Below are 24,986 nucleotides of genomic sequence, written 5' to 3'. Positions count from 1 at the left end.
CTCCTGAAGAAGCGGAACTACGCAAAACATGTTGAGCTTTATGTGAAAGGGTGGTGGAGCTCTCTACTATGTATATTGCTCTGATTGTCAGTGTGTAATTATTACATTGTTACATGTGTAACTGGCTACCACCCTTAGGCTCCATGTACACGGGACGCTTTTACAACTGCTCCAAAATTTTTAAACTTGACAGATAGTAACCCACGTTTAAAACGTACGTTTTGCCGTGTTTAGCTGCGTTTGCATTTAGAAGCGTTTCAATAAAAAAAAATTAAATGGGCAAAAATGAAAAACACCTATAAATGAAACGCTGCTAGACGCGGGTTACCGCGATTAGTGTCTGAAATGTGGAAATCTTCTGCGTCTGACCTAGGGTTGTCCCGATACCACTCTTTTAGGACTGAGTACAAGTACCGATACTTTTTTTCATGTACTCGCCGATACCGATTACCGATACTTTTTTTTTTAAATGTGTCCATGTGTCCCCAAATGCAGCCTTGTGTCCCAAATGCAGCCATGTGTAGCCTTGTGTCCCCAAATGCAGCCATGTCCCCAAATGCAGCCTTGTGTCCCCAAATGCAGCCATGTCCCCAAATGCAGCTTTGTGTAGGTCTCCAGTGGCCTACCTGTGTAGGCAAAGAGAAAGCCAAGCCCCCCCCCCCCGCCGTCTAGTTGATCAGCGCACGGGGAACATAACAGCTTTCATTTGAAGAGCTGTGTGTTCCCCGCTGCGCGTTGTCATATATAGCCCCACCCCCTTGTCCGGGCACTTTGATAGACAGATCACCCGTCCAATTCTGGGATGGGTGATCTGTCTATCAAAGTGCCCGGACAGGGGGGAGGGGCTATATATGACAACGCGCGGCGGGGAACACACAGCTATTCAAATGAAAGCGGTTATGTTCCCCGAGTGCTGATCAACTAGACGGCGGCAGTAGCTCTCCTCTCCTCCATTAGTGACATATTTTACATACCCGAGGACTGCTCTGCTCTCCACCCCTCTTTGTCCGCTCTCCGCCCCCTCTCAGCCCACTCTCGGGTGAAAAAAAAAGTATCGGGTGAAGCTTCGGGAGCATTTGCGTGAGTCCAAGTACTCGCGCAAATGCTCAGTATCAGTGCCGATAGCGATACTAATATCGGTATCGGGACAACCCTAGTCTGAACCCATTTTTTTGCTTTCAAAGAAACGCTTTTAAACAAAACTGCCTAAAAACGGTAATAAACAAGACTGTTTACATGGTCACATTAAATTAGTTAAGGGCAGTTGAAAAAAGCGTCCAACTGCCTCTGAATGTATGTTTAGCAGCGTCCCGTGTACATGGAGCCTTATTGACATGGGCTGCAGTATGCTACTGTGTTTATAGATGTTATGGTCTTAAGATTTTACTGTGCATAAAAAAAGTTTTTGTATTTTTTATATATAAACGTCTGATGGTGCCCATAAAGTCCATGGACTGCAGTCCAATTTAATTTTGGTTGTATATATAGATAGTATTTGGGGGATGAGGCACAGTTGTCCTATTAGGCTTAAGGAGGGTCCATGGTGCCCCCCGTGGATTCTCGTTTGATAATTTGATTATCAATACCTCACTTCTGTTAGTCCAGAGCTATCATACCTACACACCAGACAATAAGCGAAGAAGCAATGCAACTCTCCTTCAATTTGGTATCTCTCTACCTAAACAATCAAGAAGAGAAAAAAACCTACATCCAGCTAATTATCGACACCTTTTAACTGAGAAATCTACAACAAACTTTCAATAGGTCTTCTGACTATTGCAGACTGACACCATTGTGCGCTTGGTTTCTTCATACCTGGTGTGCAATGTGTTCCAGGTCCCACGATGGCAGAGCATGATAACACCTGGGGCCCCCCAAACTAACTTCTTACCAAGTTTGAACTCACAGGGCCTCAGACGAGGGTCCTCTAATATGTCCAACCGCCTCTTCTTCCTCCAGCATCGAGCAGGATAGGTGTAGATCTGTCCCGGCGACAAGCCTGCACAGAAGCGAGAACATTTTCATTCATGGCTTACAAGCAATGCATTACAATGCAAAAATCCCATTCGGATAGGTTTGCTTTAATACCCCACAATCTCTATCAAGATTTACTTATCCCTCTACCAATCTGCTTATGCCGCGTACACACGATCGGAATTTCCAACAACAAATGTTCGATGTAAGCTTTTGGTCGTATTTTTCCGACCGCGTGTATGCTCCATCGGACATTTGCTGTCGGAATTTCTGACAATAGATGTTTGAGAGCTGGTTCTCAACTTTTCCGACAACAAAAGTTCTTGTCGAAAATTCCGATTGACTGTACGCACAAAAATCCTACGCATGCTCAGAATCATTGAACCTCATTTTTCTCGGCTCGTCGTAGTGTTGTACGTGACCGCGTTTTTGACGTTCGGAATTTCCGACAACATTTGTGTGACCGTGTGTATGCAACACAAGTTTGAGCCAACATTCTGTCGGAAAAAAATCCACGGTTTTGTTGTCGGAATATCCGATCGTGTGTATGCGGCATTGGAGTTGTGAGCAGAAGGAAATCAAGGTATGGGGGAACATCTGACAGCACTGGACCAAATAAAGTTGTCAAATTGGGAGTCAAGTGCCCTATGTAAACTCTGGCCATTTGCAGGCTACACAGGGTTTTCCATTCATTCCCGACAGGGCTTTAAAACAATAAAACAACTTTGGCTGCAATGCTCACCTCGTTTCCAGTGTTGTCCATCACAGTAATTCCTTTCCACCACTAGATGTCTTCAATCAGAGTTGATTGGACCCATAAGACTGAAGACATCTTGCACGCTCATACAATGGTGCAGCGAGGATATTACTACATCATTGAGGAAGGGGAACCTGTTCATTATGTGACATTCAGAAAAAGGTAAGAATGCAACTAAATGAAGCATGCAGGGGTGATTGAAAAGGTGGGGACCAACAGGGGGAGACTTAGGAAGAAGTCACCGCTCTGGATGGATTTTGCAGTTGTCGGAGTCTTCACTGGGAAGATTCAAATCACTTCCTGTTCTGCTGCATGGCGACACTTGAAACAGAAAGTGAGGGGAAATGACAGATATCATTTTAGTAGAGTTTTTTTTACACATCGATCAGCCATTGATTATGTCATTACAATGGCATCTGGTAGTGGGTGGGATATATTAGGCAGCAAGTGAATATGTTTTCCTTGAAGTTGATGTGTTTAAAGTAGAAAAAATGAGAAAGTACAGTGGAACCTCGGATTACGAGCATAATCTGTTCCAGGAGAATGCCCGTAATCCAAAGTACTCGATGGAAACAAAAATAATTTGTTCCGCATTGACTTTAATGGCATGCAATACCGCATGCGGCCAGAGGTGGGGGGGGGCCCGGAGAGCCTCGGGAACACACAAACAAGGACAGCTCTGCAGACCTTGGCAAACCTCGGGAACGGCGTATTTCTGAGTCTTTCTGATAATTTCCAAACTGTTCCGAATGGCACTGATTGGCTCTGCTCGACTCCCGTGCCCCCCCCCCTCTTCAGCGGTGCTGCACACCACTTTGGTTTGAATCCTGCTCGTTTTGCAAGATAACACTCGCAAACCGAGTTAGGATCTTTAAAAATACAGTGCTCGTATTGCGAAACGCTCGTTAACCTCGTTACTCGCAACCCGAGGTTCCACTGTATAAGGATTTCAGTGAATTTGACAAGGGCAAAATTGTAATGGCTAGGCGACTGGGTCAGAGCAACTGCAAAACTGCAGCTCTTGTGGGATGTTCCCAGTCTGCAGTGGTCAGGACTGACCAAAAGTGATCCACTGACAGAAAACCGTCAAACTGGCAACAGGGTCTTGGTGCCAAGGCTCATTGATAAATGCAGGGAGCGAAGGCTGGTCCGTGTAGTCCTATCCAATAGAAGAGCTTCTGTAGCTCAATTTACTGAAAAAGTTAATGCTGGTTCTCATAGAAAGGTGTCAGAACACACAGTGTATTGCAGTTTGTTGTGTATGGGGCTGCGTAGCTAGAGACCAGGTGAACATGCCGTCTAGTGTCCACAGCCAAAAGCACCTACAATGGGTATGTGAGTATCAGTATTTGACCATGGAGCAAAGGAAGAAGGTGGCCTGGTCATATGAATTCAAGAATGGTTTGAGGAACACAACGAGTTTGAAGTGTTGACTTCAAATTCTCCAGATCTCAATCCAATTGAGCATCTGTGGGATGTGCTGGAAAACCAGGTTTGATCCATGGAGGCCCCAACTCACAACTTAGGCCTCGTACACACGACGGGACATGTCCGATGAAAACGGTCCGCGGACCGTTTTTATCGGACATGTCCGCTGGCGGATTTTGGTCTGATGGCTGTACACACCATCAGACCAAATTTCCCGCGGACAGCGAACACGGTGACGTGGCCGCGACGATGACGCGGCGACGTGCGTGACCCTGGAAGGTCAATGCTTCCACGCATGCGTCGAATCACTTCGACGCATGCGAGGGCTTTCGGCTGAGCTGACATGTCCGGTGAGTCGTACAGACGACCGAACATGTCCGACGGACAGGCTTCCAGCGGACATGTTTCTTAGCATGCTAAGAAACATTTGTCCGCTGGAAACCTGTCCGATCCGCCGGAAAATTGTCTGGTCGGCCGTACACACAAGCGAACATGTCTGCTGAAACTGGTCCGACGGACCAGTTTCAGCAGACATGTTCGGTCGTGTGTACGAGGCCTCACAGGACTTAAAGGATCTGCTACTGACGACTTGGTACCAGGTACCACAGCATACTTTCAGAGGCCTAGCGGAGTCCTAGCAGCCCTGCCCCAGCAGCAAACTGGAGACCCAGACCAAAAAACTAAAATAATATGTTACCTGGCCCCCTGTGTGTCTTTTCCATCCATATATAACAGTTGTTCTGTGCCACGCCGGTCTGGGAGTCCAGGAAAGGAAGTCGCATGCTCCTCTCTGCACACAGGCGGGCGTTATAACTCCGGCAATGCTCTATCGCCTCCCGGTAGAAATCTTCTCCCAGCCTGAAAAGACAAAAAGATCCCAGTTTGTAAAAATGTCTCTTTAGTCTGTTTTTTTTTTCCTCATCACAAGTTTTTTCCCCAAAGCTGGAGTAATTATCTGGTACAATGGGCAATCCTATGCCAACATCTCATTAAAGAATGTATGTTATTTTATAGTGTGGCACCACTATAAATATCAAACTTTTTTTCAAAAACTCACAGGCAAAAATAAAAGTGCACTTATATACTCGTCTGCCTGGCATAATGTAATGACATTTTGATAATGTAGTCAAATTGCGTACCTGTATTTGACTACATTTACTAGCTGTTTTCTGGCATTGGCTCCCTTGATTCACAATGGCAAAAAAAAAAAACAACATAAATCTGTGGTAGGTGGAAAGGGCAAAAGAAGAACGTGAACTATTATTTATCCAATAGCCATTCGGTGGTGAAAGCATAGTGAATGACTGGCAACGCCATCCTTTGCCACTTTATAAATATGCCCCTAGATCAGGGTTTCTCAAGCAAAGTTCCATGGAAAACTATGGTTCCTCCAGAGGTTGCTAGGGGTTTCTGCCTCTTAGATAAATTCCCACTGACACCATTGATCTTTTTGACTGTAAGGAGGTAATTCTTCCCAATGACTACAAGTGTAATGCCACGTACACACGATCGGAAATTCCGACAAGAAAACCGTGGATTTTTTTCCGACTGAATTTTGGCTTAAAGTGGATGTAAACCCTCCATACACCCAGTGAAGTAAACCGCCTCAGATGATATACAGGAATGAAACAAATCTCCCTACATAAGTTTTACATGTTTATCTGCCGTCTTCACATTTATATACTGTTTAGAAAGTTCACATCGTGTTAGGAGATTTTCTCTTCCTGGTTAACACAGAGTGTGATGTCTAGGAATACAGCCAAGATAGCCAACATTGCTGATTGGAGGAAAGGCACACACCCCTTCTCATCATAGGCAGAGACTCTCAGAGGTGTTTTGTAATAGGACCTGCTCCCTGCTAATCTATTTTAGCAACCTCCCCGGACTGAAGATTCAGGCTGCTTTTGTCTAAAGTGTCCAATAATTTGTCAGGAGTTATCAGGCTGATAACAGAGGAACAGGTCAGGAGAGAGCTATAGGACTTGGCTCATTGAAGAGAGATAACAAAATACTGCAGATATATGTGCCCAGCTCAAATTTCATGAATCGGGTTTACATCCACTTTAAAACTTGTGTTGCATACATACGGTCACACAAAATTCCGACCGTCAAGAACACTGTGACGTACAACACTACAACAAGCTGAGAAAAATTAAGTTCAGTGATTCCAAGAAAGCGTCAAATTGATTCAGAGCATGCGTGTTTTTTTGCACGTCATAAATTACACACAGAAGATCGAAATTTCCGACAAAGAACTTTTCCCGTCTGAAAATTTGAGAACCAGCTCTCAAATTTTTGCTGTCCGAAATTCCGACAGAAAAAGTCCGGTGGTGCCTACACATGGTCGGAATTTCTGACCAAAAGCTCACATTCCGACCGTGTGAACGCGGCAATAGGAGCATTCTTTCCACTGACCATCACACTAATGTATCCTGAGCTGTAGATATAATCATTTTTAGCAGGGGATCCCTGAGACCGGAATGTTAATTCAAGGGTTCCAATGTGATGAAAAGGTCGAGAAAAGCTTCCATAGATATTAAATATTCCTTTTTTTTTGTAGTAAAATATGAAAAGCATGAAAAGTTCAGAATTGTTTTCCTTCCATGACTATCTGAAGAGTGCCAAGGCATTGGTCACATGGTCATTGGTAACATGCCAAAACAGGTAATCTTGTGCTACAGGATGGCAGATCAGTAAATTGGTACTCTTTTGTCACGTACACACGATCGGACATTCCGCCAACAAAACCGTGGATTTTTTTCCGACGGATGTTGGCTTAAACTTGTCTTGCATACACACGGTCACACAAATGTTGTCGGAAATTGCGAACGTCAAGAACGAGGTGACGTACAACACTAGGACAAGCCGAGAAAAATGAAGTGCAATGATTCTGAGCATGTGTCAAATCACTAAACCTACAGGTAAGCCTTATTATAGGCTTACCTGTAGGTAAAAGTTACAAAACAGACTATGCCGCGTACACACGATCGGACATTCCGACAACAAATGTTCGATGTGAGCTTGTTGTCGGAAAATCCGACCGTGTGTAGACTCCACTGGACATTTGCTGTTGGAATTTCCGCCAACAAATGTTTGAGAGCTGGTTCTCAATTTTTCTAACAACAAAAGTTCTTGTCGGAAAGTCCGACCGTGTGTACACAATTCAACGCGCAAAAAATCCTACGCATGCTCGGAATCAATTTGACGCATTCTCGAAATAATTGAACTTAATTTTTCTTGGCTCGTCGTGTTGTACGTCACTGCGTTCTTGACAATCGGATGCAAGACAAGTTTGAGTGAACATCCGTCGGAAAAAAATCCACGGTTTTGATGTTGGAATGTCCGATCGTGTGTACGTGGCATTAGACTGCAGTTATGTAGACTTTTGGCTGTATAGAATCCCATATAAATGTCATTATTTTGTTTTGAAGTGACGGCAAAACAAAATGGGAAACCACAATGGGAAACTCTTGTAAATAATATACTGTAGTAGCTTTGGAAGACATTCTGATGGTTAAGTCAGCTAAACTAAGAAATTTTATATTGGGTCCATGTCTGCAAAACAGTGATGACTTATGCCTTGTACACACGATCTGAATTTCCGATGGAAAAAGTCCAACGGAATATTTTCATCAGATATTCCGACCGTGTGTGTGCCCCATCGGAAATTCCGATGGACTTAGAAAGAGAAATTACGTTCGTCTGTATGGAACTCCGACAGAGAAAAAAAACACACATGCTCAGAATCAAGTTGACGCATTTTCGGAAGCATTGAACTTTTCTCGGCTCGTCGTAGTGTTGTACGCCACTGCGTTTTGGACGGTCGGAATTTGGTGTGATAGTGTGTATGCAAGACAGCTTGAATGGAATTCGGTCAGAAAAATCTGTCATAATTTTATCCCAATGGAAATTCCAATCGTCTGTATGGGGAATTACAGATAAGAAAAGGGTATTTAGCCTGGAAGCGATCTATATTTGGGGTTGAGGTGACTACCAAGGTGTAACAGGAGTCACTTTTGGGCACAGATTGAGCCAGGAAATAAGGGACATATGTTGGATTGTTTTAGCATGGACAGTGATCCACAATATATTCCTTAATGTCTGCAAAGAACTAATTACAAGTTGTTGGCTTATTCTGACCCCACCAGGTCAGTGGAGTGTTTTCATGCAATGTGAGGACACATGCTTTTGAGATGGTAATTGGGGCTGCTCCTAGACCTCTCATTATGTATGCTAATACTGTTTTATGTGTGAAATGTACTTGTCAGATCGGTGCAAAAACGTCTGACATAGAAATGTGTATTCTGCAGGTGAATCACTTATTGTCGGAGACGGAATGTCTGGTGGATAATTAGCTCAACTGGATGTCATTGTCTAAAAGAATGTGATTGAAGCCCCAGTGAGTGATGTTGGGGGTGGAGAGTTTGATTGTTTCTGTGATTACTGAAACATGCCTTGTAACTGTATATAAACCTGAGAGCCAACCATTAAAAGTATTCATACATTCGACTCAGAACACAGAGCGTCTGTCTCGTAATTCTGGGGGAATTCTTATGGAATGGATCGGGTCTGCTGGATGGTTGGAGTGTCGGAAGCTGTCTTGGGTTGATGGAATGGGAGATCATGAACGGTGTTAACCCCTGACCGTTACACAAGGTATGGGAGTTATGAAGACCATTTAAAACCAAAAGTTACCCTTTATAAAGGATATGGCTGTTGGTTTCAGAGTAACGTCAATATCAATTGATTTTAATTGGTTAACCTTCAATCCCATACCAATAGATTTATACTTTGTAGAATTGCACTTTGTCTTCCATATAATATATGAATAACATACCATAAAGTCATAACTGCTATTTAATTTTCTGTTTCCTGGATTCCTCTTTAAGAGCAAAGCCGTCTTCTTAGGAGAGATTGTTGCCCATTCCCATTAAGTGCTTGTGTTTATGAGGTTTACCCAGTAAAGTGTAATCAATGCAATTTAGTAATAAATTATATGAACCTGGCAGTCTTGGGTAATAAAGTGTGTTTGCTTTAAAAGAAAATCACTGGAGACTATGAAAGAACGGCAGAATGAAGAGGTAGCACTACATTTTTTATTTTTAAGAATCAAAACAGGGTAAACTATTGCCCAAGAAGTTAAACATTATGATGGACCAATGAGCAAATATTACGAGCTTGCTGGGCCCTGCCAGGCAGGACTATTATGCCGCGTACACACGATCGGAATTTCCGACAAGAAAACCGTGGATTTTTTTCCGACGGAGTGTTGGCTCAAACTTGTTTTGCATACACACGGTCACACAAATGTTGTCGGAAATTCCAAATGTCAAGAACGCGGTGACGTACAACACTACGACAAGCCGTGGAAAATGAAGTTCAATGATTCCGAGCACGTGTAGGATTTGTATGCGTTGGAATTACATACAGACGCAGAAGCTCTCAAAATTTCCGACAGAAAATGTCCGATGGAGCCTACACACGGTCGGAATTTCCGACCAAAAGCTCACATCGAACTTTTCTTGTCGGAAGTTCCCAATCGTGTGTACGCGGCATTAGGTATACAAAGTCCTGAATCAGCACCTGAATCAGTTGTCAGCATCCAGTTGTCAGTTAAAGTGGAATTTTAAGAAAATATAAAAAACATTTTGTCCAGTTCTGTATTCACTAAAGTAAATGTGTTGTAAAACACCACTTTCAAGTTCTTTACACTTGTGGTCAGTGGGAAGAATGTTTCTTACACAGGTGGTAAGTAGTAAGAATGCTGCTTACATTGGTCGTCAGTGGGAAGAATGTTCTTTACATTGGTGGTCAGTGGGAAGAATGCTCATTACATTGGTGGACAGTGGGAAGAATGCTCATTACATTGGTGGACAGTGGGAAGAATGCTCCTTACATTGGGGGTCAGTGGAAAGAATGTTCCTTACATTGGAGGTCAGCGGTAAGAATATCCCCCTTACATTGGTGGGAAGTGGGAAGAATGCCCCCCTTACATTAGTGGTCAATGAGAAGAATGTCCTTACAATGGTGGTCAGTGGAAAGAATATCTCCATACATTGGTGGTTAGTGGGAAGAATGCTCCTTACATTGGTGGTCAGTGGGAACATCAGCGGGAAGAATGCTCTTTAGATTGGTGGTCAGCGCAAAGAATGCTCTTTACATTAGTGGTCAGTGGGAACAATGCTCTTTAGATTGGTGGTCAGTTGCAAAAATTATTTTTACATTAGTGGTCTGTGGGAAGAATGCGCATTAGATTGGTGGTCAGTGGGAAGACTGTCCCCCTTAAAGATAGCTTAAATGAGCGTTGGTGCCAGCGATTACTTATCTGAGGGACAGGAATTGCTCATTGTTTGAGGAACTCCTAGCAACCTCTGGAGGAGCCGTAGGGATCCACAGAACCCTGGTTAAGAAAAGCTGCTTCAGCGTTTATACATTTTGTATATAGAGCCCCTCTGAAGCAAACCTGTACTCAAATGTTAAATTCAAAACATTTTCTTTGCTTTGTGTAGAGTAGTGAAATGTTAAGCCAATGAGGGAGATTTCCCTTGACTTCATGTTCTGGAGAATCATTAGGAAATGAAAGGAAATCTCTCATTAACCCCTTTGTGCCTAAGGGTAAAACAAATCTTAATGCCGAAGAAAGATTTTGCGACTTTGACCCTAACCTTGACACAAACGCTAATCCTGGGGCTGACCTAGCTCAAACCTTGATCTAGGTTTTTTTTACATTTTTTTTATTTTTAATTCTTATTAATTTTCTACTTTCAAAAGTGCACAGTAAATTTGACTTTAGTAAATCAACCCCAATGTATCGGTCTTGTCCATTCACAGAGACAGAAAACACAGGGGCAGGCTTCACAGTGGCTGATCACGGTGATAGCCAATCAGAGGCTATCACAGCGATAAGGTGACCTGGAATCGGATGTTCCGTGTCCCGATCATTAGAACAGGGCTCTCGGAGAGACTGCAAATATGCTGGGAGATACACAAAAATGCACCCCCCGCGGAAAAAAAGACCAGTCCGGTGTGGCCACATATTTGTGTAAGGTTGGCCAGAAGGGGTTAACTGAATTCCAACCTTAGGGATTTGTCATAAGACCATGTGTCTATTTGGAGGATTTTCACTAAAGTCTTGCTCTTGGATTTCCCATCACTTTCTGTCCCAGTGACAATGATTAATGGGACAAATAGAGGGGTGAATCTCCTCAGTGGGGGACAGTGAGTTTAAAGCCTAGTACACATCGGCCGAACAGGTTCAATAGAAAACATCTGACATTCGGCCCATGTGTATGTCAGCTGGTTCGACAGTTTGGAAAACCAGTGGCCGACCGACTCCCGATCAGTGCTCTCAGCCAATGGATTGTTAGTAATGCGGCTCCAAGCTGAAGCTGTCACCCGATGGGTTGAACGAAGAAAAAAAAATTAATGGTGTGTACTGGGCTTTACCCATCTCTACTGTTGCCAAAACAATTGTTCTTTAAATACACTTTGATTAAAACTATTGAATAAAACTATTGAAAAGTCCATGCAAGCCCTACCTGTGTTCAGTACAGCCGGTGCACCCAGTGTTAATTTTGGCAGCAAATTTCGATTCAGTCTTTGGCCTCGTACACACGACCGAGGAACTCGTCGGAAAAGACATATCGTTTTCTTCAACAAGTTCCTTGTTAGGCTTGTCGAGGAACTCGACAAGCTTGCTTTGTGTACACACGGTCAAGACAAAATCTCCTCGTTCTCAAACGCGGTGACGTATAACACATACAATGGCAGGGGAAGTTTGATTCCACTAGCACAACCCAAGCTTGGGGCTGCTTTTGCTAATCTCATGTTACTGCGTGTTAAGTAAAAGCTTGATAAGAGACGATTTGCAATTTTCAGTCTGTTACAGCGTAAAAAATGTGTTACTTTTACCGAAGGTGCGCTCCCGTCTCATACTTTTATTCTGAGCATGCACAAGTTTCTTAGCATACACACGATCCTGTTTCTCGTCGAAAACCAGCCCGATGAGGAACACGACAAGGAAATTGAGACTCCCGTCGAGGAAAAAGAGAACTTGTTCTCTTTTTTCCTCGTCGAGTTCTTCGACAGTTTCCTCGATGAAAAACATACACACAGCCGTTTTCCTCAGCACAAAAGCTCTCCCACCAAGTTTCTTGATGGATTCTATCGAGGAAAACGGTCGTGTGTACGAGGCCTTAGTCTTGGGACTAAAATGGCATTTTAGTTTTAGTGCCATTTTAGTCTTCTGCAATTGTTTTAGTCATATTTAGTCAACTAAATCTCCAGTAGATTTTAGTCGACTAAAATGTCCTACATTTTTGTTGACTAAAACTTATTTTAGTCATCTAAAATCTAATGGGTGTAATTAAATTGTAATGCATTAGTTAACATTTCTCTACAATTTCCAAACTCACTATATACTGCTGGAGTGAAGAATGGAATATGTTATTATTTATGGTATCGAGGTATGAACATTTTGAAGTAAAATTTCAATTTATTTCAAGTCTTAAGGTTTTTGTCTTCAGGTTTACCAAAACCATCTAATATGAGGTCAAACCTTAAAGCCTTGTACACACGCTCGGTTTTCTTGACAAGAACCAGCAAGAAAACTGCTGGCAGAGCTTTCTTGCCGAGTATACCGAGTGTGTGTGTACGATGCTTTCAGGTTTCTCAACAAAGAAAACTGCCCAGAATCTAGACGAGAAAAATAGAGAACATGTTCTCTATTTTTCTCTTCGTGAGATTCTCAGCAGTTTTCTTGCAGAGAAACCCGGGTGTGTGTACACTTACCTGTCGCCGTGGAAACCCGCACATGCTCGAAATGACTTTGACGCATGCGTGGTAGCTTCCTAGGCATAGTTAGGGTGCAGCAAGATGGTGGCAACGGCATCGAATGTGCCGCCCGAGAGTCTGTACACTCGGGCGGCAAGAGATTCCTGTCAAGAATCTCGTCAGGGAAAACAAAGTTTTTTTCCTGACGAGATTCTTGCCCATGTGTACAGGGCTTAAGAGTTTTAATTTGTATGAAATCATGCAGGCCCTTACACTACATGGTTTTGGTAAACCTGAAGACAGGAAAACTGATAGTGTGTATGGGGCTTTAGTCTTTTGACTAAAATGCCATTTCAGTTTTAGTCATATTTTAGTCATCTCAATTGTTTTAGTCGTATTTTTGTAGACTAAAATAGTATTCATTTAGTCGACTAAAATGTTTTAGTCGACTAAATTAACACTGGGTGCACTGCCACTCCACCCGCTTGCTTACAATATTCATTAAAGCAACAGCCCCTCTCTCCTTAGGCCACGTATACACGGTCGGTCCAAACCGATGAGAATGGTCCGACGGATTGTTTTCATCGGTTCACCGCTGAAGTGGCCTGACGGTCTGATGTGCATACACACCATCAGTTCAAAATCCGATCGGGTCAGAACACGGTGACGTAAAACACACGACGTGCTGAAAAAAACGAAGTTCAATGCTTCCAAGCATGCGTCGACTTGATTCTGAGCATGCGGGGGTTTTGAACCGATGCTTTTGTGTACTAACTATCGGTTTGGACCCATCGGTCAGCGGTCCATCGGTTCTATTTTAAAACAAGTTCTAAAATTTTGGTCCGAAGGACAACAGACCGATGGGCCGTACACACGGTCGGTTTGGACCGATGAAACTGGACTTCAGGCCGTTTTCATCGGTTTGGACCGACCGTGTGTACGCGGCCTTAGACATAGCTGGTGTTACAGTTCATTGCCTGAGAACTCACTGGTCACGATGATGTTAATTTAAAAAATAAAAAATTAAAATCTAGTCCCTCCTCTTAATAAATTAGAAATTATTTAATAAACGTATCCTTAAATGGCCGGAGGGCAGTATATCTCAGTGGAAGATTGCTATAGCACAAGGACGTGATCCGTAACCATAATACAGAGCAGAACAGAAGATCCATCCCATACTTGAAAGTCACAGCATGGCAGAGCGTAGAAAATGGAGGAAAAGCATCTGTGTTGCCAGAAGTAACCCGTAAGATGCTTGCTTTAATTTTCTGACATGCTAGATATAACAACTAGGGAATAGGATATTTTAGAGCTTAAAGGCCCTTTAAAAGGAAAATTCAACCCAAAATATTTGATTAAAAATATTAATGGGTGGCAGGGGTACAGATTTCGTCAGGGGTACAGATTTCGGCGGGGCTACAGATTTCGCTAACCCCTTTGTCCCTTTCTGCAATGCACGATTCAAAATGCCAGCTCTAAGAGCCCCTGGGTTAAGCTCTTCTCCACTTGTTCTGCTTGACACATCCCCAACAGAAAACTATAAAGACCGTTTGGACACACAGCATAAGCTGCAGATTACAGAGGAAATTCTCGATGCAGGATATTCAGGTCTCCTACACAGGGGCCTACAGAACTGAATCCACAATGTCCTTTATATCCCATCCTGACCAATTGTCCAATGAAGTTCCCTGTGAAGAGACTTGCCAAGGAACAATATGTTGTAAAGTGACCAGAAAATTGCTGCTTACACCTTCAGGCACCCAATTGGTCAACATTTTTACAGCAATTTCCAGAATATTTGGGTGCTCTGGCACGCAAATACCAACTGCTTTACATGGTCTTGTCTTGCTCCACCGCCTAAGCTTTACTGTTGGCCAATGACATGGCCCTGGAGTATATTCACTTGACCAACCAATAGTGAGGCTTGGCTGGAGAAGGAAGGTGGACAAAGCTGGTTGCATATCAGCGCTCTCTTAGTTTTTGGTCCTGTCTTCTCCACACAGTGAGTGGCACTTTTAGGTTTTGTTCACAGTGGCATTGGAGTGTACCACCCCTCTAAAAAGCAATCCATAGTGGATAACTTTTCAAAGATGGCTGAGTGGTGATTTGCAAGCATTCAAGAAGTGATACTGATGTCCCCTGAATGCCTCTATTTTCCAGTCCCAAGGGGGGAGGGGTTCATTGCAATAACACACCGCAGGCGCTTGCCAAATACATGCAGTTATGGTGCAGTCCGAATGACTCAATGAGCACATTTGGCACCAGCTCATCTAGAGGAAAATAGATTTAACTTCCAAATACGGAAAGCAAGAGCTGCAAAAATGTGGAATGGACTCCCTCAAGCCTGCATTTATTCCTAAATGCACAAAATATATACTAAAAGATAGAAGATTGACAGTGTGTGTATAGCCTGGTCTGGCCAATCCAATGAACGAAAAGACAAACCTAGTACTCATAGGCACAGCATAACCCCTCAGGATTTTTAGGACAGACCAGGTGAGTATTTAAAAAATATTGTTTAATGAAAACATGTAGTATTCTATACAGTAGAGGAGTAAAATCAATTGCAGTACAAAAATACAGGCATGAATATACAGGTGAAACTCGAAAAATTTGAATATCGTGCAAAGGTTCATTTACTTCACTAATGCAACTTAAAAGGTGAAACTAATATATGAGACTTGTAAAAGTAGGAAGATACTGCGCAGGTCCAAAAATAAAACAGTAGTGACACTATAAAAATGTGTAAAAATAAAATCAAAAGATAAATAAAAGAAAATAAAAAAATGCTGCTGCAACTTATATGTAAGATACATACACAAATACAATATAGAAAAGAAAAAGCTGCGCTGCAAGTAAAGTCAACATAAATAATAAATTATGTATAAAATACACAAAAATCCCAGTGCAAAAAACTGAAAATTAGATTTGTGCAAAAAGTCCATGTAAGATGTATCACAAAGGATTGAGAGGTTGTTAAAGAAGTTCTCCGAATGGGTGAAGCAAGGTATCCAGTAAAAAATCTTGTGAATCAGATGATAAATCCACCACCACTTATGTATCAGCTGCTTACCAGAACAAAAATGAAATCAAACATGTAAGACATGGATCTATAAGGGTCCTGGATAAACTGCCGCTCACTCTCCAATATCACCAATCCTTAATATCAGACCAGCTCTCTCCACAGAAGCGACCCAAAGGAGAAAGACACTCACATAGTGTGATAACGTTTTTAAAATTTTAATGAATAAAAGTATTACACTTACATGTAAACAGTGTAAAAAGTGCGATCAATAGTAATAGCCGGCCGGCTCTGCTGTCTGCTCGTCCTTCCGGGTAGACAGCGTGGATCGTGATGACGTCAGCACGTCGCTCCTCCCTACGCCGTTTCGTCACAAGAATGACTTCTTCCAGGGGATACGAGCGACGTGCTGACTCGCCACTCTTATAGCAATATACAACACCCGGGACCGCCCAGCTCTGAACCTTGGGAGATCGCGGGCATCGACCGCCATTTTTAAGTTGGGATCACTGCCAGTATTTGCTACTAGACCTAAAAAATTGCGGAGCATTTAAAAGCTTATGATACTAATGAGTATCAACTTTGTAATACAAAAAAGCGGCGTATTGACTCACCGTTTTTTTTAAAAAGAGAGCATCGTGACAGAAATCACCTCCACTGCAATACAGGGCTGCGTATGTCTGTCACTGAGTAAATTTTAATACTAGACCAGTAAAGAAATTATTAGTATATAATATTAAAGGGCTTGAATTACCTAAATTAATATAATAAGCCAAAAAATGAGTTACTCATAGATCCGCTGTGTGAACAGCTGCGGATCTAAGAACGATAAATAAAGTGTAAATCTATCAACGGATAACCGCATTAGAGATTAATATGATAAGAATTCAAATGCTAGATATCCTAATAATGTGCAGAAATATGGTGAATTAATTGATAATCACATAGCATGAAGGCAGCCAAAAGTCCGCAATTTAAGCGGACAAAGCTGCATCAATGCCATAACAACATAAAAAAGACCTCATGAATGAATACAAAACATCCATAGGAAGAAAAAAATGGTTATAGTGTAAATATTGTGATCAAGATAATCTTAATCTATATGATGACAAACTATGAAAGTGTCTCAAGCTAACCTCTCATAAATTAATTAGAAATTGATGGGTGCAAAAAATTATATAAAGATATATATATATGAAATATATATATCAGAGTGATAACAAAGATAAAAATTATAATATATTTAAAGGGGTAAGTCTATCAACAAAAGCCCATATGTACCAAGATTCAGAGATGGTTCACACAAATACATAAAGGTTAACCATTATCTATGAACGCGTTAACGTCAGTATCTATGTTTAGTCCATAAGGACTATATGTACGGACTCTGTATATCCAGGCCATCTCCATCCTAGAGAGTTCCCTAACCAGTGAACTGCCTCTCCAGTGGGGCTCAAACTTATCTATTCCAATAAAGAGTGTCCCCTCTGGGTTACGTGCATGGTGTTGGTCATAATGACTGGATACTGAATGTTGCGGGAATCCTGATCTAATATTAGCGATATGCTCGCCAAGTCTGACATTCATTGGTCTTTTGGTTCTGCCAATGTATTGTAACCCGCAAGGGCATTCCAAAAGATACACCACGCCTGTAGTGCTACACGTAATGAATGGCTCGATTTTATGTTCATTCAGTGTACTTGTGGATTTAAAGCATATGGTTTTCTTAGATTTGATCTTATTTAATTTACACACTGTGCAATTCCTGCATTGGTGGTAGCCCTTTATGTTACGTTGAAAAAAGGACACTTTCTTCATGGGTGGATCCACCACATTAGGGGCTATCCTATCCCTCAATGAAGGTACACCCCTGAATATCACCTGAGGATTAATAGGCAAAAAGGAATTTAAGATTCTATCATTGGATAATATATGCCAGTGTTTTTTGATTAGCTTTTTGATGGCATAGTGCTGGTTTGAGTATGTCGTGATAAAAGGCACAATCGGTCCATCTCTGCTTGATTTAGGGCCTGACATAAGCAAAGTGTTCCTTTCAATTGCGGCCACCTCATTATAGGTACTCTCCAAAGTTTCGGGGTCATAACCCTTCTCCAACAGTCTATCCTTAAGGATGCCAGCCTGTATTTCATAGTCCTTCAGGGTAGAGCAATTCCTCCTCATCCTTACAAACTGGCTCTTTGGAACTGAATTTAGCCAATTGTCATGATGACAGCTTCCCTTAGGAATAAAAGAATTCCTATCGGTTTTTTTAAAGAAAGTTTTGGTCTGATATAGATCTTTATCTTTCGTTATAGTAAGGTCAAGGAAGTCAATTGACTCTTGACTGGCCTCAAATGAAAGACGTATACCGCGCTCGTTATTATTGAGCGTAGTGATAAAGGATTCCAATTCTGCTCTGTCTCCTGTCCATAGGAGGAGGACGTCATCAATATACCTGGCCCACAACTTAATGTGAGGATGGGTATCACCATAAATGACGTCCTCCTCCCATTTGGCCATGAACAGATTAGCCAGACTTGGCGCATGTTTAGCGCCCATGGCGACTCCACGGATCTGTTTATAGTAGTTATGGTCAAACCAGAAATAGTTATGATCTGCCGTATACTCCAAGAGTTCCATCAGAAAGTCCTTCTGCAAGGATACCAGATCAGAGGAAAGATCCAAAAAATGTCTGACAGCTTCAAGCCCTAAATTATGAGGGATAATAGTATATAATGATTGAACATCAGCTGTCACCATCCATGTGTCTTTGTTAGCCTCTATCTGGGAAAGTAAATTAATAACTTGTTTTGAATCTTTAAGATGGGATGGCATCTTCTGAACCAAAGGTTGGAGGTAATAGTCAATGTACTTGCCCACCCTGGAAGTGATCGAATCTATGCCACTGATAATCGGGCGACCAGGGGGGCAAGTTAAGCTTAAAGATTCAAAACAAGTTATTAATTTACTTTCCCAGATAGAGGCTAACAAAGACACATGGATGGTGACAGCTGATGTTCAATCATTATATACTATTATCCCTCATAATTTAGGGCTTGAAGCTGTCAGACATTTTTTGGATCTTTCCTCTGATCTGGTATCCTTGCAGAAGGACTTTCTGATGGAACTCTTGGAGTATACGGCAGATCATAACTATTTCTGGTTTGACCATAACTACTATAAACAGATCCGTGGAGTCGCCATGGGCGCTAAACATGCGCCAAGTCTGGCTAATCTGTTCATGGCCAAATGGGAGGAGGACGTCATTTATGGTGATACCCATCCTCACATTAAGTTGTGGGCCAGGTATATTGATGACGTCCTCCTCCTATGGACAGGAGACAGAGCAGAATTGGAATCCTTTATCACTACGCTCAATAATAACGAGCGCGGTATACGTCTTTCATTTGAGGCCAGTCAAGAGTCAATTGACTTCCTTGACCTTACTATAACGAAAGATAAAGATCTATATCAGACCAAAACTTTCTTTAAAAAAACCGATAGGAATTCTTTTATTCCTAAGGGAAGCTGTCATCATGACAATTGGCTAAATTCAGTTCCAAAGAGCCAGTTTGTAAGGATGAGGAGGAATTGCTCTACCCTGAAGGACTATGAAATACAGGCTGGCATCCTTAAGGATAGACTGTTGGAGAAGGGTTATGACCCCGAAACTTTGGAGAGTACCTATAATGAGGTGGCCGCAATTGAAAGGAACACTTTGCTTATGTCAGGCCCTAAATCAAGCAGAGATGGACCGATTGTGCCTTTTATCACGACATACTCAAACCAGCACTATGCCATCAAAAAGCTAATCAAAAAACACTGGCATATATTATCCAATGATAGAATCTTAAATTCCTTTTTGCCTATTAATCCTCAGGTGATATTCAGGGGTGTACCTTCATTGAGGGATAGGATAGCCCCTAATGTGGTGGATCCACCCATGAAGAAAGTGTCCTTTTTTCAACGTAACATAAAGGGCTACCACCAATGCAGGAATTGCACAGTGTGTAAATTAAATAAGATCAAATCTAAGAAAACCATATGCTTTAAATCCACAAGTACACTGAATGAACATAAAATCGAGCCATTCATTACGTGTAGCACTACAGGCGTGGTGTATCTTTTGGAATGCCCTTGCGGGTTACAATACATTGGCAGAACCAAAAGACCAATGAATGTCAGACTTGGCGAGCATATCGCTAATATTAGATCAGGATTCCCGCAACATTCAGTATCCAGTCATTATGACCAACACCATGCACGTAACCCAGAGGGGACACTCTTTATTGGAATAGATAAGTTTGAGCCCCACTGGAGAGGCAGTTCACTGGTTAGGGAACTCTCTAGGATGGAGATGGCCTGGATATACAGAGTCCGTACATATAGTCCTTATGGACTAAACATAGATACTGACGTTAACGCGTTCATAGATAATGGTTAACCTTTATGTATTTGTGTGAACCATCTCTGAATCTTGGTACATATGGGCTTTTGTTGATAGACTTACCCCTTTAAATATATTATAATTTTTATCTTTGTTATCACTCTGATATATATATTTCATATATATATATCTTTATATAATTTTTTGCACCCATCAATTTCTAATTAATTTATGAGAGGTTAGCTTGAGACACTTTCATAGTTTGTCATCATATAGATTAAGATTATCTTGATCACAATATTTACACTATAACCATTTTTTTCTTCCTATGGATGTTTTGTATTCATTCATGAGGTCTTTTTTATGTTGTTATGGCATTGATGCAGCTTTGTCCGCTTAAATTGCGGACTTTTGGCTGCCTTCATGCTATGTGATTATCAATTAATTCACCATATTTCTGCACATTATTAGGATATCTAGCATTTGAATTCTTATCATATTAATCTCTAATGCGGTTATCCGTTGATAGATTTACACTTTATTTATCGTTCTTAGATCCGCAGCTGTTCACACAGCGGATCTATGAGTAACTCATTTTTTGGCTTATTATATTAATTTAGGTAATTCAAGCCCTTTAATATTATATACTAATAATTTCTTTACTGGTCTAGTATTAAAATTTACTCAGTGACAGACATACGCAGCCCTGTATTGCAGTGGAGGTGATTTCTGTCACGATGCTCTCTTTTTAAAAAAAACGGTGAGTCAATACGCCGCTTTTTTGTATTACAAAGTTGATACTCATTAGTATCATAAGCTTTTAAATGCTCCGCAATTTTTTAGGTCTAGTAGCAAATACTGGCAGTGATCCCAACTTAAAAATGGCGGTCGATGCCCGCGATCTCCCAAGGTTCAGAGCTGGGCAGTCCCGGGTGTTGTATATTGCTATAAGAGTGGCGAGTCAGCACGTCGCTCGTATCCCCTGGAAGAAGTCATTCTTGTGACGAAACGGCGTAGGGAGGAGCGACGTGCTGACGTCATCACGATCCACGCTGTCTACCCGGAAGGACGAGCAGACAGCAGAGCCGGCCGGCTATTACTATTGATCGCACTTTTTACACTGTTTACATGTAAGTGTAATACTTTTATTCATTAAAATTTTAAAAACGTTATCACACTATGTGAGTGTCTTTCTCCTTTGGGTCGCTTCTGTGGAGAGAGCTGGTCTGATATTAAGGATTGGTGATATTGGAGAGTGAGCGGCAGTTTATCCAGGACCCTTATAGATCCATGTCTTACATGTTTGATTTCATTTTTGTTCTGGTAAGCAGCTGATACATAAGTGGTGGTGGATTTATCATCTGATTCACAAGATTTTTTACTGGATACCTTGCTTCACCCATTCGGAGAACTTCTTTAACAACCTCTCAATCCTTTGTGATACATCTTACATGGACTTTTTGCACAAATCTAATTTTCAGTTTTTTGCACTGGGATTTTTGTGTATTTTATACATAATTTATTATTTATGTTGACTTTACTTGCAGCGCAGCTTTTTCTTTTCTATAATATATGAGACTCATTACATGCAAAGCAAGATAGGTCAAGCTGTGATTTGTCATAATTGTGATGATTATGGCTTACAGCTCATGAAAACCCCAAATCCACAATCTCAGAAAATTATTATATTGTGAAAAGGTGCAATATTCTAGGCTCAAAGTGTCCCACTCTAATCAGCTAATTAAGTCATAACACCTGCAAAGGGTTCCTGCACCTTTAAATGGTCTCTCAGTCTGGTTCAGAAAGAATCACAATCATGGGAAAGACTGCTGACCCCACAGTTGTGCAGAAAACCATCATTGACTTCCTTCATAAGGAGGGAAAGCCTCAAAGAGTAATTGCAAAGGAAGTTGGATGTTCCCAAAGTGCTGTATCAAAGCACATTAATAGAAAGTTATGTGGAAGGGAAAAGTGTGGAAGAAAAAGGTGCACAAGCAGCAGGGATGACCGCAGCCTGGAGAGGATTGTCAGGAAAAGGCCATTCAAAAGTGTTGGGGAATTTCACAAGGAGTGGACTGAGGCTGGAGTCAGTGCATCAAGAGCCACCACACACAGACAGATCCTGGACATGGGCTTCAAATGTCGTATTGTTCTTGTCAAGCCACTCCTGAACAACAAACAATGTCAGAAGCGTCTTACCTGGGCTAAAGAAAAAAACAGACCTAGTCTGTACTCAGTCGTCCAAAGTCCTCTTTTCCGATATGAGCAAATTTTGCATCTCATTTGGAAACCAAGGAGCCGGAGTATGGAGGAAGAATGGAGGAAACCAAGGAGCCGGAGTATGGAGGAAGAATGAAGAGGCACACACTGCAAGATGCTTGAAGTCCAGTGTGAAGTTTCCACAGTCTGTGTTGATTTGGGGAGCCGTGTCATCGGCTGGTGTTGGTCCACTGTGCTTCATTAAGTCCGGGGTCACCGCAACCGTCTACCAGAAGATTTTGGAGCACTTCATGCTTCCTCCCGCAGATGAGCTCTATGGGGACGCTGACGCCATTTTCCAGCAGGACTTGGCACCTGCCCACACTGCCAAAAGCACCAAAACCTGGTTCAATGGCCGTGGGATTACTGTGCTTGATTAGCCAGAAAACTCGCTTGACCTGAACCCCATAGAGAATCTATGGGGCATTTCCAAGAGAAAGATCAGAGACATGAGACCGAACAATGCAGAGGAGCTGAAGGCCGCTATTGAAGCATCCTGGTCTTCCATAACACCTCAGCAGTGCCACAGGCTGATCGCTTCCATGCCACGCCGCATTGAGGCAGTAATTGCTGCAAAAGGGGCCCAAACCAAGTACTGAGTACATATGCATTCTTTTACTTTTCAGAGGTCCGATATTGTTCTATGTACAATCCTTGTTTTATTGATTGCATGTAATATTCTAATTTTCTGAGATTGTGGATTTGGGGTTTTCATGAGTTGTAAGCCATAATCATTACAATTATGACAAATCACGGCTTGAACTATGTTGCTTTGCATGTAATGAGTCTATCTTATATATTAGTTTCACCTTTTAAGTTGCATTAGTGAAATAAATTAACTTTTGCACAACATTCAAATTTTTTGAGTTTTACCTGTAAATGCCCTCTGGTATGAAGGGCTGTTGAACGTAGCTGTAGGAGATTACGCCTGACATGTTTCAGACCCCTAGGTCCTTCTTCATATGCTGAATGTCATCTAAGGCCCCTTTCACACGGGGCGGATCAGTAATGATCCGCCCCGCGAACCTCCGCTTGCTCAGCGGGGATCGCTCCGTTGATCCCCACTGACCCGGCGGATGACAGGGCGGTCCGTGTGAAAGAGCCCTAAAGTATATATATATATATATATATATATATATATATATATATATATATATATATATATATATATATACATACACACCTATAAAGTGAACATATTTGAACATTAGTATAATAGTACAATTTTAACATTGATCAACATATTACTTGGAATTAAACATCCATGCAAGTACATGTAGAATTAAAAATTTCAGTTCTAAAATAGACGAGTAGGAGCAACGCAGGATGCCATTGTTGTAGGCACTAGGGCTGATGTGGGGACATGCATACAAACGAGGGCAATATGCTAAAGTCAAAAAAGGACCCAACACTTCCCACAAATTGGCTTGAGAAGGCAATTGTTGAGCAGGGAAATTAAAAGAAAATCTCAAATAGTATTCTTGGTAAATCGCAGTAAAAAGAAACTAAACTAAAAAACATATTAGGGCTTATTCACACTAAAGTGATCCACTGCTGTGCGTTAACATGTGTTACTATATGTATTAACGTGCATTGCGTTCAGGTAAATCATTTATTAGGAAGGGCCTGGCAATACATCATTATAGAAGTAAAAATGTACCCCATTTTTAAACCACAGTGCACCAAAATGCACGACACACGTTATTGTGTGCTGCTGTACGTTGTGATACGCTTTGCAATGAATGGCACCAAGATGTACTGCGCATGGAAAAGGTGCGCTGGAATGCGTTTTAGTGCGTACCGCAACAAACTAGTGTGAATGGGCATTTCTCCTAAACATGACGTATGAACAATGAGCTCATAATCGAGAATAGGATACAAGACAGTTTACAACAGGATGACAACCTTCTTCCTTTTATGTCCTGGTTTCTGTACAAGCATATGGAAATCATCCATCGCAACTCTGCCCTGTCACATCTTCTTGTGTAAACAGCTCTGAGGATCAGACTGCAGGTGCAGATTATGGAGCGATAACAAATTCTGGTGTGAAATATTTCTTGAATATTCATTCCGGTCATTATCGGCTTTTAGGCAGCAATGGAGTGTATTTCATTGTCTGCTTCAGACGTCTCCCCTTAAAACAGGATCACAGCAGACCCAATTAAAGTGAACAGCTGAATCGCACGCTGCCGTCTTGTATCTGTCTGGGACTCTGGTGAAATATATGCCAATCTGAATTCCCACTTTCGCCTAGGTGCCATGATTGTTACAAAGCTGGATGAAGGTGTGACATTTTCCCCGGGAATTCACTATGATGCATAATAAGCAAGTTATCCAGCAAAGGGAGAGTGACACCTTTATAAAGGTTTGTGGGAGGCAGCAGAAAC

The 24,986-nt window shown here is 41.8% G+C and overlaps 1 protein-coding gene across 4 annotated transcripts in view; it reads right to left on the bottom strand.

The window, feature by feature from the left end:
- Positions 1 to 24,986, bottom strand: part of DPF1 (double PHD fingers 1) — a 203,315-nt gene that overhangs the window by 98,491 nt on the left and 79,838 nt on the right. For 3 of the 4 annotated variants that reach the window (XM_040323123.1, XM_040323125.1, XM_040323126.1), the window contains exons 2-3: positions 4,857 to 5,017; positions 1,892 to 1,999 (exon numbers count right to left, since the gene is read on the bottom strand). In XM_040323123.1, the coding sequence (XP_040179057.1) occupies positions 1,892 to 1,999; positions 4,857 to 5,017 (269 nt within the window). The remainder of the gene's footprint in view (positions 1 to 1,891; positions 2,000 to 4,856; positions 5,018 to 24,986) is intronic. The other variant, XM_040323124.1, reaches the window with a different exon arrangement.

Source organism: Rana temporaria, chromosome 9 (assembly GCF_905171775.1).
Source record: "Rana temporaria chromosome 9, aRanTem1.1, whole genome shotgun sequence".
Taxonomy (NCBI): Eukaryota; Metazoa; Chordata; class Amphibia; order Anura; family Ranidae; genus Rana; species Rana temporaria.
This window is presented reverse-complemented; position numbering and strand designations above follow the sequence as displayed.